This window comes from Triplophysa dalaica, chromosome 17 (assembly GCF_015846415.1).
Source record: "Triplophysa dalaica isolate WHDGS20190420 chromosome 17, ASM1584641v1, whole genome shotgun sequence".
NCBI classification, from domain to species: Eukaryota; Metazoa; Chordata; class Actinopteri; order Cypriniformes; family Nemacheilidae; genus Triplophysa; species Triplophysa dalaica.
Window position 1 is genome coordinate 14,476,984 of NC_079558.1, and position 16,869 is coordinate 14,493,852.

The window sequence follows — 16,869 nt, forward strand, 5'->3', positions numbered from 1 at the left end:
AAGCTCATCGCTCTGAAAAGCGAGGTGTGCTATGATTGGCCAGTTAACCAGTGCGTAGTGATTTGTTGAATACTACTTGATTTTGTAACGCTTCTTACCATATTTGGAACATCATGTTCCAAAGCAATTGTACTGTCATGTATGCCCACCTTACTTGTGTATACATTTCAGCGGTCTAAGTCACATTATACCACTTTGGTGGGGTGTGGTTACACGAGGCGTTTCAGGCAGGTCTGGGTGAGCATCAGCTTTTAGATAGAATGCATTTTTTTGTTTCGGACACATTTTACGTGTCTAATACATTCATGGGCAACTTATAACACACCAAAGACACAGAAAAACACATGTTCATTTTTTGACCCCATATGACCCCTTTAAAAAAAACTGCAGTTTGATTGATATTAACTGGAATGCACAGTAAAAAAAAGATTTCTGTTATCTGTTTCTTCATGTTAACTCTTTCACCGCCATTGACAAGTTATCTAGTTTATCAAGTTATCATTTAAATTAAAACGTTAGTTATAACGTAAAGTTATAACAGGAATCAGTGCTTGTACTGCTGTACAGCAGGTGGCGCTGTTACATACATTTGGAAAAAGTACAGAAGCTCTGAACCTAGAACGTATATGTTTGATCTGTTTTTAATGACTGTTCTGGGTGGAATCTGGGTGGAATCTTTCACAAAAAAAAATATTATCTCAGCTGTTAAATCAAAATAAGAAGAAACCTGCCCACATATAAGCAGTGATAAAAAATAACAAATCAAGATAGAAGAACACAGTTTCTTTTGTTTGAAAGCTGAGACTTTCATTTGATTTGATTGTTTCATTACAGAAAATTTACTGTGAGCCCTCAAAATTTAGTGAAAATGAAAAAAAAATACTTGCACTGGCTGGCATCTTTTTTTAAAGGCTGGCAGGGAAAGAGTTAACTCTTCATGTTAAATATGTGGATGTCATGTGGAATTTCTAACACATTGTGTCCTTTTTGACGCATTCATTTTGTATTAAATAATAAAAGGGACAACACAAGGTCGAGTTAAAAAAGTCATACAAAGTGTGTTGTACATAACTAGACACAGAGATGTGTCAGGTTAAGAATGGGGTGTGTAGAGTATTTTTCATGTTTAGATTGCTCTTCTTGGTATAATATTGTTAAGCTCTATAAAAAAACCTCAAGAAGGAGCTTTGGTAAAGAACAGCTATTGCCCGACAGTCAAGGGGTTCAATATTGGATGTTCACCAGAGCCTTGACTCTTCACGACTGCACTGAAACCAAATGACTGAACCACAGGGTGCGTAACACTACAACACTAAAACAGTGACAATGCAGCTAGAACACAAAATAAACATGTTAGCATGCTGTATTAATGAGTTAGCAGACTTGTTCCTATTTACCTGGACCCACCAATAGAACAGCATTAACGGCACTATGACTATGAGGAACATAGGGGTGAGGGCAGAGCATACGATCAGCACATTTACTGTGTACCAGAAAGTGCGCATCCAGATATCAATATTGTCTGGAATGAGAGAGTCAATTGTGTCCACGTCTTTGCTGAAGCGGTTCAAGACGCGGCCCGAGGGTGTGGCCTCGAAAAAGGCTTGGGGAGCTCTCAAAATGGCATGGAGCATGTTGAGGTGGGTCTTGTGGGCCGCCTTCAGCATGCTGTAAGCCCGGCACAGTAAACAATTGCCCAGAATCAGCGCACCTGTTGAAGGGGCAGCACAATAACAGACAGTGAGGGAGAGGAGGGTTAGTCGCGTGACCTCGCTCGGCTCATGTCTCAAAGCTCTGGTTCATCTAAAGCAGTTTAATAAGTCCATGACACTCAGCTACATGGAAGCTACTACAATGGGGTGATGCGCTATTGCTAGTGTACAGTATGTGATCACTTGTGAGTTATAAATACTGAATTGGCACTATGAGGTGGCTGTCCTTGTGCCGCCACACTGCACACATCTAGAAGAGAAAAAGACTCATGTGAAAGTCAATAGAAAGCATCAAAAGTTTCCGTCTGCAGTTCTGCTTTACACTAAGACAGAAGATGTGAAATAAAACAGTTTTGGGGTATGTGCTTATGAGAAATAATGAGGTTCTCATTTATATTCCATTAAATGTGTTTCTCTGTATATTTATCAGTAAAGAGCTCTAAAGTGATAGTTCACCCTCTTATCATTCCTGTATGACTTTCTTTTTTCTTCAGAACACAACAGAAGATATTTTGAAGAATGTCGGTAACCAAACAGCGATACATTGGTTTTGTGGCCTTACAATAGAAGCAAATGGGTGGCAGCGCACATGTCATTTTTGTTCGGCGAAAGAGCAGGTTTGAAATGACAAGCGGGTGAGCAAAATATAATTAATTTGAAAAGAGATCACTCAAAAAGAAAATATTTCATGATTTACTTTCCTTCATGTCTTTTTAAACCTGTACGACTTTCTTTCCACAGAACATTGAAAATAATATCTTTAAGAATGATAATAACAAATTCAACATTGGCCATCATTGACTTCCATTGTATGAACACAAAACATTCTTAAAATATTTTCTTTGGTGTTCCACAAGTCATATACAGGTCTTGAATGACACAAAGGATTTCTTTGGTTGAACTATCCCCATTGAATCTTCTGACTTGACATCTTTCCAAATCTTATCCAAGTTAAAGCAAAATTTCGGAATCAGAAGACCTCAGAAAAAGTTCCTATTTGATTTCCATTTTATCTTATCGCTGCCTTCAAGAAAAATTGTTAATATTTCTATATGGGCTGTGAATATAAACAACAGAGAAGCAAACTAATAAGATCAGGTAACTTGTCAACAAGCTCAACTTACCACAATCTCTCTCAACGAATAATTCATTATTAATTTTTTTATTTCATGTTTCTTTATTTATTAAACTATAATTGAATTGAGTTTACCTTTATGTGTGGCTCATGCACCGCTACAACAATTTCACCAGAGGGCGCTAGTACACCACAAACTCCTACTGTACTACAAGTGAGAAGACCTCTTACGTGCAAACCATGAGGCAGAAATCATATGTAAACCCAACTCTCTAGACCTTAAGTCCCTGTGCATCTATAATTGTTGTGTATGTATGTGTGTGTTTGTGTGATGGTCTGTGCTCATGAATGGGTGAGTGTAAAAACAAAAGTGCAGCAGAAGTCAGAGCAGGAAATGTGCAGACATGCTTCTTAGTGAAGAAACAGGAAATGAACACTCGGTCAGGGTAAGAGACAGACGATACAGACAAATGTGAAACAGGGAAAAATCAGAAACGCTGTGTCATCTTGAACCACATTCTGTAAAGCACAAGCTCGAGCAAATCTCAAAAGAAGACTGAAATGTTAAGGACATTCTCCGGGTTTCATCCACAATTGATCAGAGCTGCAAAAAAACATGAAATAATACCTGTACAAAGATGTAAATGCATGCGAGGGGGCCAATGACCAGGGCAAAAATTGGTGTGCTGCTTATTATAACAATCATGGTGGACAGAGAGGCAAAGAAGGTGCCCAGGAACATCAGGACTGTGGACGGAAGGACCTCATCTATCACATAAATGTCCTTGGAGAAGCGATTGATGATCCGGCCTATAGGGGTGGTATCAAAGAAAGACTGGGGAGTGTGAAATTTGTTGTCCAGTAGGGCCTGGTGCAGCTTGCGTGCGGCCTGGATTTTCCCCATGGCCAGAGTAAAGGAAGAGAGCATAACCAGGATGCCTGTGTTAGAGAGACCAGAGCAGGGGGAGAGGGTCACTTCTACATTCTACACAGACCTGCGGGACAAAAGGGGGCTAGAGTAGGGGGGTTGTGGTATTAGAGGGGGAGCTACGAGCAAGAGTCATGTTCAGGAGCACATTCCTCACAACAAATACACAAAAACACACTATTGTTGTGGGTGAAAATTTTAGTTTTAGAAGTTTTTTATCCTGATGTTGTTCCAAACCTTATATGCTGTTAGGAGAATTTTGAAGAAGTCAAACAAAAAACAAACACATTGAATATCGCTATCCTTCCAAAATCTCAAGATGCCCAAATTTCCTGTTTTTCAGGAAATGGAAAAAACGTTTCACTTTTTTAATGATTAAATACTCTGTCGACGAGGACTATTTATTACTTTTCATTGGTTGGATATTTACAACACCCATTGGCAAACATAAAAGGTGACAAGTAATAATAATTTATGGCAAAAAATAATAGTGATCAAATATGGAGGTTTCAGAAGGACGGTGGCGATATACAGTGGTTGTCAAGTTCCAAAGACGACAAAAAAACAACAAAAAGCCTCTTAGTAATAGTCCGCAGAACTTGTACACTATATAAAACGTTTCTCAGAAACCCTACTTCCACTCAAACACTTTAAATTAAGCAATTCGCAAACAAATCTGTCCTTTACTGAAGCTCGAAAATGTCATTCACAAATGTTTGAGATGTAAAAATGGTGCGCTAAGGCAATAAACCTAGTGTAATTGTTGACACTACATGGCTTAGGATCTTTTGTAGGTTTAAACTAATATCGAACAGCCAAAACGCATAAAAGTTTTCTATTTACATTGTCACATATATGTAGAATGACTCTCACATCTCACATATAAGAAAACCTGGAGTACAGCGCAGAAATCTGACCCTGACCATTTACTTATATGTAGTCCTTTTTAGAAAACTGACACTCTAACACTCGTACACTTGTTGTATGGAAAAGACCTGCTTAAATGTTCACTTTTCTATATCAGAAACAGCAAACCGGTTTGGAACAAACATGACACATAAATAAATATTTTTATCATCAGGTGGTAAACGTTTCCTATACCATGCATATAAATGAAATGAATGACCAGAATCCCCAGATCATTTGATGCACATACAGCACATATCCTTCAATATTTCAATCCTTGGTTTCAGGGTTCATGTAATCTAATCGTATCGGTCTCTATAAGATTAACAGGCTTGCGTGCAACATTCACATTACATCTGCTATGCAAATGAAGAGCATGGATCCGCCGTACCTTGTGAAATGCCCAGCGCAGCGTACACCCCCACCCTCATTGGAACAAACTCTTGTGTTCTGTTTTTCAGTGCGTCATTAGTCCATTCGCTCAGCCAGAAGTTCGCTCCTATCGCAGCTGCGCTCTGACAGCCGTACAGGAAGCAGATGAAAAGGGACAGGAGAGGCCCCACAGCTTTTGCATACTCCCAGTAAACTTTAAACTTCACCTGAAAGAGGAAGAAGGATGTAATGGGGAAAATGCAGTTTACTAGAAACCTTAGAGCATCTAGTGCGCTACAACATGTGTCCTGTTGTGTGATATACTATACATGTTATAACAATACTTAATATTTTGTTCCACCTACAGCTTCTATCATTTTACTAAATTGAAAAAAGTATTTTGGTGTTTTGGTGAGTGTGGTTGTGTCGTCCAGACGGGGGCAGTCAGGAGTCGCTTACCTTCCCAGTCTCGGCTGTTTCTGTCTGGATGAGCTTCTCCCCCTTTTGTTCAATCTTCTCTGCTTGAGGCTCTGCAAGTTTTTTCACACTGCAGCGGCGGAGACGGATAGACTTGTTCTTTGGGTTCTCTGGGTCATTGGACATGATGCTCATCTGTCTACAAGAGAGAGGAAAATAGCATCTGAGAAACAGGCTTGATAGAAAATCTCATTGATACTAATAAATCATGAACCTATGGTATGTGGCTACAGAAAGAGAAAGCCCACTTGGATGTTGTTTTATGCAACATCCAAAACTACAAATACATATTTTTTATAATAATGCCATAAGCCGTAAGTCATGCAAAAAGAACAACATGAAAGCAGATGTCACAGTGAGAAGGCATTAAAAATGCATATGTACCTCATGAATTGTCTGCGGGCCTCGTTTTCAGCCGGTTCATTATCCACCATGTCTATATGGTTACTAAGAGCATCCTCAGGAAAATCTTCCTCTTCGTCAACCACTGAAACTGTAAAAATCAATACAATAGCTTTGTGAATGTATGAGAAAAAAGTGCACAGAACTTGCAAAAAAAGGCGGCATTTGTTCAGTTCATCTTTTTGCATGTTAATTAGAACTAACTTTTTTTTTTACAACAAAAGGTGTAAATGTTACCATACATCCAGTTATATATTTTTTTTTTCCGTTTTGCAACGGAATTGGGATACTTTTAAAATGTTGTTGTGGGTTGTTTTACTTTTTGTGGGGGTTAGACTTTATTTACAGATGTCATTCTTAAGGTCAGATTAAGCTATTAATAAAAAGAAGAAATATGTATTGTATTTTAATACAATTATGTATTTTAGGCATGACATTTTTGGGGTGGCATATTTTGTATATAATATGTATGAAGTGACATATATTCTTGTTGTGTTTATTCTTGTTGTGTTGTTTTACAAAGTGTTGATTTTACCTGATGTGATGTTTGCTGTGAAAGGCGCTTTGAGAAAGGAACTTTTAATGGCACAATACAAAATAAATGTAATATTATTATTATTATATATTGAGTTTTGGTTTTGTGCTGGGGTCAATTGGGATAGTTTGGATAGGACGTTTTTCTTGTGAAGATCTGGTAACCCTGTTTTGAAGAGTAATTTTAATTTGCGGTAATGATCTATACCACAATAAAGCTATACACCTAGAAGTGAAACCATATTCGAAACATATATATTGCACATAATTCAAAAAAAAGATCCTCCTGCTATCAATAAATTTGATCTGTGTTAATCTTTCTCCATCTTTCTTCAGCACATGTCACACGTGCAGAATCTCGGCCTATACTGACTGCATGTTACAGTGAGCTATATCCACTAACCAAGTTACATACTGCTGTATACATGGAATTGAAAATCTGTTGCAGTTGTATTTCTTACAATTATTATTTCCTGTTTTCTTATTTATAAATAGTAATGTCTATTTACGAGTGACTTCATCGTCCTCGATGATATCCTCAAGAGAGTAGTTTCTTAAAAATTCTGCGAAAGCCCCATTCTGCTTAAGGAGTTCCTGGTAGGAGCCCATCTCTGTCATTCTGCCTTCCACCATCACAAGGATGTTATCCACCTGAGGCAGGAAGGTGATACCATGGGTCACCAGTATACGGGTCTGTAAGAGGAAAAATGCGCTGATTACCTTCTGCTCCACTAATTAACATAACAATATGACTCCTGCTATAATAGAGAGTATGTAGGCGCCTATGGTGTAATAAATTAAGGTCAATGCAAGCTCTACATGTAAGGCAGCATTAAACCTAAAATATATTCAAAAAAAATTTGGAAATGAAACAAAATTTATTTTGTTTGACACATGTCTGTTTATGACATGTTATTTGCGGCGGTGTACTGTTTAACAGGATGGCCTGAATACCTTTCCCTGGAGGACTCCCTCAGGACCGATGACGTGGTCAAAAATGTGTTTGGCAACATGAGCGTCCACAGCAGAAAGGGGATCATCCAGGAGGTATACGTCTGACTCACTGTATAGTGCTCTGGCTAGACTCACTCTCTGCCTCTGACCACCAGACAGGTTAATGCCCTGCGTATATAAAAACAAACAAGCACAAATCCATCTGCTTCAACAGCAAAAGCTGTAAAATCTATAAAAAAAATCTATTGGAAATTTGTATTGGAAATAATAACACATTAATGAATATTGTTAATATTTCATCACCTTGGAATTATAAGGTCCAACCTGACATTTTTTGTCTAAACTGAGTTATTCACTTATTTTTATTCTGTGACAATTTATTTACATTGCATTATTTGTGAGATTTCTATATGCATGATGACATAATGTCCTCGACAGGGTCTGCTTTCACATTTAGAAACCGCCATTTTTAAGATCATTAGCGGGGTATAACTATTGTAATTTATGTCATGGACTAACATATGAAAATATTTACAGCTTTAGTTCAGGCATTTAACCAAACACCTATGCAAAAAATCTTTACTTTGGAAACCGGTAGTGCTAAAATGCTTCCGGGTTTTGCATATGAAAATATGTCATCCCTGCAGAACTCTATTAACAGTACTGGTTACATAAAAAACACATAATGTACAAATAAACAAATAAAAAATAGGAACATAAATAATTCTAATCCCAGTACCTTCTCCCCGATCTCTGTCAGGTCACCACCAGGAAGCACTTCCAGGTCAGGAGTGAGAGAACAGGCCTCCAGCACACATTGATACTTCTTCTCAACATAGGGCTTGCCAAACAGGATGTTGTCTCTCAAGGTGGCATTTTGGATCCAAGCTTGCTGTGGAACGTAAGCCACAGATCCCTAAATAAAACAAAGAACAATATATGAAAAACAATTCACTTGACACTTAGTTATTGATCACATAAGCATACATTATATGATCTGTTTGATGCTACACACCCGTATGGAGACCTCTCCCTCAAGCTTTTCCATTTCTCCAAGCAGGGCAGACACAAGAGAGGATTTTCCGCAGCCGACATGACCCACCACTGCCAGCAGAGAGCCCTGAGGCACCATCACGTTAATGCTGACAACAGATGGCAGGTTATTGTAAAACAGAATAAACGTTGTTGTCATTGTCGTGAGAACATTTGTTGCAATGTGACTGGTTTATTACACTTTGTTTGATGCACATGTGGGCAGTGATGGATTATGATATTGTGTTCCTTTTACAAAAAACCTACACTAAAAAAGTTTTTTTATCTCAAATATGTGATCTACTCGTGTGTTTGTACTTTTCAAGAGTCACATGGTCTTGCTTGGTCCATGAGAACTTCCCATTTACCACGGTCACCGCATATTCTGAAGAGAGAAAAAGCATTGGTCATGCCATTTCTGCAGGAAATTTGCAGAAACTATTAGCGAACACAGAATAACAACAAGTTAGCGAAAAATAACTCCAACAGGAACAGAAACCCAAACCCGTTGGGGAGTATGACACAGCCAATTTGCTTGTTTTAGCCTGTCTGTATGTATTCACCCGATGCATTGTTTCTTCTGTCTACGCTCTCTGGATCCAGCTCTTTATGACTCAGGAAATCCTCTATACGCTTCAGAGACACACTGGCCTAAAAAAAAAATGTGGGATTATGTAAAAGAGCTGGTTGCACAGCTTTAAAACACCGATCTTATAACAGGAAAATACTGCGGTAAATATTACATCATTATTTGAACAAGTCTGTACACGTAACAACCTTTCTACACAAAGTTACAATTTTCTTTTAGTTTTGGTACTACTTTTAGTGCTAAATTATCAGAACACCACAGTGATCACATGACACCTAACAGTAGTTATAAAACTGAACAAGGTAAAATACAAATAAAAGTTCTGGTGAAAAGGAAATCCTATGATTTTGTGTACTGTAACACAATTTTACTGTAACCACCGATAATTTTTTTTTTTTTTTAATTTGCTGAAATGCTGTTGGTTATCACAGAAAATTGTTTTGTTTTGATTTATCAAATCTAGTCTATAATTTAATAAAACAAAAAAGATTTTACAGTAAGTATTTACAGTCAAAGTCCAAGGGGCTATCATAACAGAATTTATAACATATAGACTGTTTCATAAGACGCTTGCGAAACTAACTTTCGGTCTGTTTGTAACTATATATATTTTATTTAATTTATATTAAGATTAATTTACATTAATGTTTTATTGAATAATAATTGTATTAAATAAACAATTTGTTGAATTCTATTGTATGTTAATTTAAATTAAATGAAAAATTTGTTTAATGGGTCGTGTAACTTTGTCACATTTAAGTTTGGCCAAGTAACAGTTTCTCTACTTGTTACTCAAAATAATACTGCTTAGACATACTTTTAACTAGCTTGCTAATGTAATTGTATAATAATCTACAGGGGACTCTATTCTGTGGATGTGTACCAGAAGTTATGTTAGCGCCACAAAAGCATGTATATAACGTTTGTTTTTGTTGTTGCTTATATAGTATAAGAAATAAAATAAAAAAACAATATTTGATCTAAAAGGTGTTGTAGTTGTCCAGAGGGATCATTTTATTTTTTCTAGACAAATAGACTTCCATAATTTATGAGGCCAGAGTTTGCTCCAAGTAAAGTATATACAGTAACAGTATTTATAGTTAGATTTTCATATTCATGATGTTCTCGTGTCAAAGGTTATAGGTTTCCATGGTCATTACATTAGTTGAAAGATTGAACATGGCTGGATATGTAAATTTAAATTTACTGTAATGCTTACACGTATAAACAGCATCTATGACACGGAGCTCAAGTATTTAACCTGTTACATTCCTTTTAAAAGTGTTTAAAACAAGGTAATACTCACTTGTACAATGCTGCTAATTACTTGTGGGAGCATATTCAAGGGAAACCTTAGGATGTTGAAAAGAGACAAGGACACAAAAGCCTTCTCTGCATCCAAGATATGAGTTTCATCCACAGTCACATATACAGCAAATGTGGTCATGGCTACCTGCAGGGACATTAAACAGATAAAATACAACATTTGCTACAGTTACAAAACTACATATTGTTGTTATTGGGTCAACAACGTGTTCAATAAAACAATTCACCAAGAAAATGATTTGCTTACCCTCCTTGTGAATAAATAATTGTTCCCTTTCTGTCGGTCTCTCGACGTTGTGTCGAGAACGACAGATGGGGTTCGCCCTTGAGAACGAATCAACTCTGACTACTACAGAAAAGTTAGCAGCGTTAGTGATTTGGGAACCTCTGGGAATGTAAACCCGCCAGCCAAGTGCTCAAGGGCCGATCGCACCCCGATTCGCTCTTCTGATCGCTCCTCAACCGGCGGTGGCATACCGTCCGGATCCTCAGGCACGCACTCGGAATCGATGCGTGACGTAGATGAGATGTTGCTCGCAGCATCGGAGGGAGACTGGCATCCGACTCTGACGAATCCGAGCTCCCCCCCAGGGGGGTCGAGCTCAGGAGGAAGCAGAAGTGATGTCAGCTATTCTAACCCGGGGATACGTGGTTCCTGAGGTCGGAGCGTGGTGTAAACCCTGCCCACCCCGGGTGCAATTTTTTTCCCGGAGGAGCATGAGGAGCTGTGTAAAACTTGGAGCGCTCCACTCACAGCCTGCTCCAGTCAATCAGTTGCCAAGAGTTGTGGGCTGTGCTACTTGCACTGAGCAGGCAGCCGCCTCTCGTGCAGGACAAGCACGTGCTGGTCCGAGGACAGCACTACAGCTGTAGCATACATCAGATCATCAGGGTGCCATTCGCTCACAGCAGCTAACACAACTTGCTCGACGCCTCCTCCGGTGGAGTCAACAGGTGACCCGTTCCCTGCGGGCCACACACAGCCCGGCAAACTGAACTAGACAGCCGACACACTCTCTCGTCAGTTTATGCCTCGAGGAGAGTGGCGACTCCACCCCCGCGCAGTCCAGCTCATTTGGATGCTGTTTGGGTAAGTCCAGGTAAACCTGTTTGCCTCCCGCAACACCACCACTTGCCCGCTTTGGTATTCCCTGTCCGAGGCCCCCTCGGCACGGATATCCTTCCACACAGCTGACCGCTGGACGGGCGTAAGGACACCTTCCCCCCCAGGAGCCTCCTTGCACAGACACTGTGCAAGGCCAGGGAAGAGGAGCACCAAGTGTTATTTGTTACACAAATGTGGTCCTGGGGGGTCCAGGCGCTCCCCATCGGGGAGGAAGACCCAACCCGATCCGTGTTGTGTCCAGTTTGGTGCTTTGCGCCTCTACCTGGACCGCACGCAGAGCTCAGAAGCTCTGACCAGCTCCTTGTCTGTGTTGGAGGACAGACGAAGGGGAAGGCTGTCTCCAAGCAGAGGCTGGCGCACTGGGTCGTGGATGCTGTTACGACGGCATACCGATTTCAGAATCTCCCATGCCCGTTGGCAGTGAGGGCTCACTCCGCATGGGGTATAGCCACCTCCTGGGCACTGGTCAGAAGCGCCTCTCTAGCAGACATCTGTAGAGCTGCGGGTTGGGCTACGCCCAAACACCTTCGCAAGGGTTAACAACCTTCGCGTAAACCCAGTGTCAGCCCACGTCCTGCGTGGCGATATGTACAACTGGCATCCGGGGGGGGGGGCGTATGCCTGCGAAAGCTCCTTTCCACCCAACAGTAGGTTCGGTCAGTGTGCTATCTACCTCCCTTCTTACCAAAACATATGGGTAAGAACAGGTATCTCACCAACCTCCCTGCTTACCCAAATACTGGTTAAGAACAGGCCATCCATCCATCACTAAGCAAGAGCAGCCTTCCCCCTTAGGCCGGGATACCATATGAACTATCACAGATAGCTTTAACCGGACCTAGTGCTATCGGAGGTCTGTAACACCCCTCCGTGGGCTGTCCCGTCTGATGTATCCTCAAGAGAATGGTTCCCACTCCTGGTAACCCATGAGCATCCCCAGGTGGACCTCCACCTTGCGGTTAACTACGTCAGTCAGCACGTTCCATGCGTTCTCCTCCAAGGACGAGACTATACCTTTAACCACCATATTCCTCCACACGGCAAGGAGGTGGCATCTGCAGCGCATCCCTTATTAAGGAAGTTGCGCTTACCCGGTGTAAACCCGTACCGGTCAGGGCTGTACCCATCTTTCTCCAAGAAAGCTCTGGAACCCCCCGCTCTCAGGCTCTTCAGAACAAGAGGTAAATGAATGCTGCACGCCGGCTTCCTTTTATACCGGACATCCGGGTGCGGAGACCGGCATGCAAATTTCATTCATGAAATTACATTGGCCTTTTCTATAGTAGTCAGAGTTGATTGGTTCTCAAGGGCGAACCCCATCTGTCGTTATCGACACAATTTCTCGTTCCCAACATCAGGGAACTGAGGTTACATATGTGACCAAGACGTTTTCTGCTCAAAACAATAGTCCAAAGCAAAAATGCTTCTTAAAGGGATGGTGTAGCCCAAAACAAAAGCCTTCTATTCATATATATTTATGCCATTTTAAACCTGTATATGACTTACTTTCTTTTAGTAAATGTGTCACTAACATGGAGATCTACCACATCATTTAGCATATCAAATACATCTATTTTGCATTTGACCACACAGTACGAGATAAGAAAATTAAAAAATATGTTACCAGGAATGGAGCACTGGTCCAGGCCATGGTGGATAAAGCACTGAGGTAAGCGGTCTTGCGTAGCACGTTGAGCTCTTTCTGTCGAATCTGAAGGATCTTCTCTTTGAATGACACCTCCCATGCGTAAAGTTTCAACACCTTTATGCCATTTAGAATCTCATTCATCAGCTTGATACGGTCATCTTTATGTTTCATCTGCTCCACCTATATAGAATACATATAGAAAGCGTCATCAGATAATAAAGATTTTGAGCAAGAGTCATGTCTCCTTTTTCTAAAGTTTGTTTTCTAACATGGTCCACCTTGTAACCCCATGACTTTATTCACACTGACCACAAATCCTATTTGGTTTTCAAATCAGATGTTTACTACTAAGTATTGCAAACTTCTCTGAAATAACACACAGTGTATGTTACTTTCTAAATTAATAGAACTATACATTCAGTCTGGATCAGATTTTCGCTCTTAAGAGGTTCACATTGTAGACGTAAGCAAATAAAGGGGAAGTTATAGTTTGCTTAAAGCCTCACGAAAATGTGACAGACTGAACAGATCCTGTTAAAACCAAAGATCAGAAGAAAATATTGTGTAGGGTTAAAAATACTTCTGTGTGGTGGTATAACAGACAGACAAAGATGCAAATTTGCAAAGGAGAGAAAATGAAACCTGGTAAGTTCTGGTCTTCATGGCAATAAAAGCATTGAAAGGGATAAGCAGAACCATCACGGCCACACCGGCAAGAACTGAGGGACCTAGATTCTGAAAACAAGAAATAAAACGGTGAGATGTTTTGGTGTCTAGTTAACACAACTGGCTGTTCTAAAGTTGTGGTCCTTATGTGTGTTTGTGGATCCAGATTTATTTGAACTGGTGATTGGTGACCCTACACTACCAATACTGTATATCAAACAAAGCTAAATAAATTGGACTCATTCATTGATAATTGCATAGATTTTAACTTCTCACCAAAAAGTACGCAAAATTCACAACACATACGTACACACATAAATTTGTTCTTAACCTCGTCCTAGTGTTACTGAATTTGGAGTATTCTAAATGAGCAGCTACGTGCACAAGTTTAGTCATTTGCATAGTACACAATAATACACCATTTATAAAGACACGCAGTTCACAGTTCTCTCTCTATATATGTATTATTATTAAAGAATATAACTATTATTCTAAGATGAAACATACATTTTGTCATTTTGTCCTAAAAAGGGAGACTGTAATTTTTTTGCGAATGTGTGCTTTCAGCTGTTCCTTTATTTTTCTTAAATTTAGAATACATTTTAGTAAAAAAGATTTAGTGAATGACTTGTTGACTTGTTCGTGAAAACAATCGTACGCAGGTTTCACGCACAAAGTTTTGTGTATGCATGCTTAGTGATTGAGACATATTTATCTTAATTTGAACTATAGATGTTTTGCCCCATTACTATGTAATAGATACATACCAGACTGCACTGGTAAAGAAATTTGACTAGAATTTTGACATTATGTGTCTATGAAAATGATTACCCAAATAACAAAAGAAGCACAAGACGATATAGTGATCTAATCGAGTTGTTGAATGTTTACCTCCCAGAGGAAGAAAAGAGCAAGGAAAATCTGCAATGGTGCTGACCACAGCATGTTCAGGAAGGTGGTGAGATCCATGAATCGCTGGGCATCCACAGACATCAGGTTGACCACCTCTCCCACCGTAGATGAACGTTTGGCCTCATTTGTGATCACCAGTGACTGCGAGAGATGTACAAAATTTCAAACATGTATCCATGATTATGACAAAATTATTACGTGCGATATTTAGCTTTACACCCCGGGGCTGTTGAATGCTTTAATCTGATTGATTGGCAAACATTCTATGGGTATGAATTAACTTTCAGTAAAGTATGCACACCTATGAAGGTGTTCCAGGTCTGCTGACCACATTAAAGTTCGATATCACTTCGCCAAGTTTAAACAACAGAAAGGTTACAGTGTAGCCTACATGCCATCACAGCACCCTGCTCTTGATCTGGCGTTTATAATGTCAAACTTTACTGTTAATGGAAACGTTTTTTTACAAATCTTTATTATTTAAAGTGTTGAGAAACAAAGTATTTCCATTCATTTAGGCAAATAATCATCTCGTATTTTACTTCTTTAATTTTCTTTCCTTAAATTGACAAAATGAACACACATATTTTTTTTAACATCTCATACAACTGATTTAAATGATTTGAAAAATACCATTCACTTAAGAAAATGTATCAGAGATTTATATTTCAGCCACAAAAATGTGATATTTTATATTTAATTTAATAAAATTACTGATATTATTGGTCGCACCACATGATAAGTGGTCATTATACGTCATTGACCCATGTGTAAAAGATAATCTACGGCTAACCGTGCATAAAAGGATTTTAACGAACAACGCCAGCTGGTCTTTCCTAACTGTTCATCAATTGATTGACTAACTTTTTAATTTATTCTAGATGTCATTGCTCCACTGCATAGAAAGAATCTGAAATCCAAGACAGAACCATGGGTAAATAGTGAAAAGACCAAAGATTTTGTTCTCCACAATAAATTCGGTCATAAATCCTCCTAGTGATTTGCACTTTTATGATCCAGCTACTATGTGTGAATGCTTTTTAAGGTAGTTCACAAACAAGATTCAGGAAATAGAGTAGACAGTAGACAGCTCATTGTTCCTGGAAAGTACGATCCCTCTGTTCCTCTGGTTTGCAATTCATCTCTAGATATATTTGAAATGATCTCTGTTGATACACTTGATGAGGTTATTGTGAAATTAAAGCCTACTACTTCTAAAACTGACATTATCCCAGTTCGCCTACTTATTTAGAGTTTTGATGTTATAGGGCCCTATATCCTATAAATAATTAATAAGGCTCTGTCTTCAGGACATGTCCCAAAGCTTGCTTCTGTTAGACCTTTGTTGAAAAAAACTAATCTGGACATGTCAGTTCTCTCCGATTTAAGGCCAATTTCAACTTTACCTTTTATCTCAAAAAATCCTTAAAAAGGTAGTTTCTGTCCAATTATTATCTTTTTTAGAATTAAATCGAGTTTCTGAACCTTTCATTTTAGGAAACGCCATAGCACCGAATCTGCTCCATTAAGAGTGTCTAATGTTATTTTATTATCTGTGGACTCATGTGAATTACTTTTGCTGTTGGATTAGAGTGTGGCCTTTGATACCGTTGACCATGATATTTTACTATCGCATCTTGAATGCTATGTGGGTATTAAAGGTCAGGCATTGAAGTGGTGGAAGACATATTTAAATAATATATATTTTTCTGTTTATCTGGATGGATGTCTGTCATCAAAAGCTTGTTTGATTTTTGGGGTCCCCCAAGGATCTATTCTTGCTCCCATTGTGTTTCCTTTGTACTTGCTTGGGTTAAATTTTTAGAAAACACAAAGTATTGTTTCATTTTTTACCCAGATGATATGCAGATATATGTATCCATCCGGCAAGGTGACAGTACTGGTCTGTGTGCTCTTGCAGCTTGTATCTCAGACATTAAGGCTTCGATCTCTATTAAGATCTTAAATTTAAATTTAAACCACTGAGCTTTCCTGTAGCTCAGTGGTGAGAGCATTGCAACGCAAGGTTGTGGGTTCGAACCCAGGGGATTGCAAATACCTATGTGTAAATGTATAGGATAACGCAATGTAAGTCGCTTTGGATAAAAGCGTCTGCTAAATGTAAAATGTAATGTAAATGTAAATGAGAGTAATACAGAGGCAATTGTTTTTGGACCTCTAGTTGTCTCTGGAACCTTAAATCAAGTGTT

The 16,869-nt window shown here is 39.1% G+C and overlaps 1 protein-coding gene across 2 annotated transcripts in view; it reads right to left on the reverse strand.

The window, feature by feature from the left end:
• abcc3 (ATP-binding cassette, sub-family C (CFTR/MRP), member 3) overlaps nt 1-16,869 on the reverse strand; it is a 68,964-nt gene that overhangs the window by 8,128 nt on the left and 43,967 nt on the right. The window contains exons 10-23 of one of the 2 annotated variants that reach the window (XM_056771085.1): nt 14,639-14,800; nt 13,724-13,816; nt 13,058-13,261; nt 10,288-10,434; nt 8,956-9,043; nt 8,711-8,777; nt 8,376-8,502; nt 8,100-8,276; nt 7,361-7,528; nt 6,916-7,099; nt 5,855-5,963; nt 5,453-5,609; nt 5,013-5,220; nt 1,398-1,711 (exon numbers count right to left, since the gene is read on the reverse strand). In XM_056771085.1, the coding sequence (XP_056627063.1) occupies nt 1,398-1,711; nt 5,013-5,220; nt 5,453-5,609; nt 5,855-5,963; nt 6,916-7,099; nt 7,361-7,528; nt 8,100-8,276; nt 8,376-8,502; nt 8,711-8,777; nt 8,956-9,043; nt 10,288-10,434; nt 13,058-13,261; nt 13,724-13,816; nt 14,639-14,800 (2,205 nt within the window). Of the gene's footprint in view, nt 1-1,397; nt 1,712-3,415; nt 3,727-5,012; nt 5,221-5,452; nt 5,610-5,854; nt 5,964-6,915; nt 7,100-7,360; nt 7,529-8,099; nt 8,277-8,375; nt 8,503-8,710; nt 8,778-8,955; nt 9,044-10,287; nt 10,435-13,057; nt 13,262-13,723; nt 13,817-14,638; nt 14,801-16,869 lie in introns of both variants that reach the window. The other variant, XM_056771087.1, reaches the window with a different exon arrangement.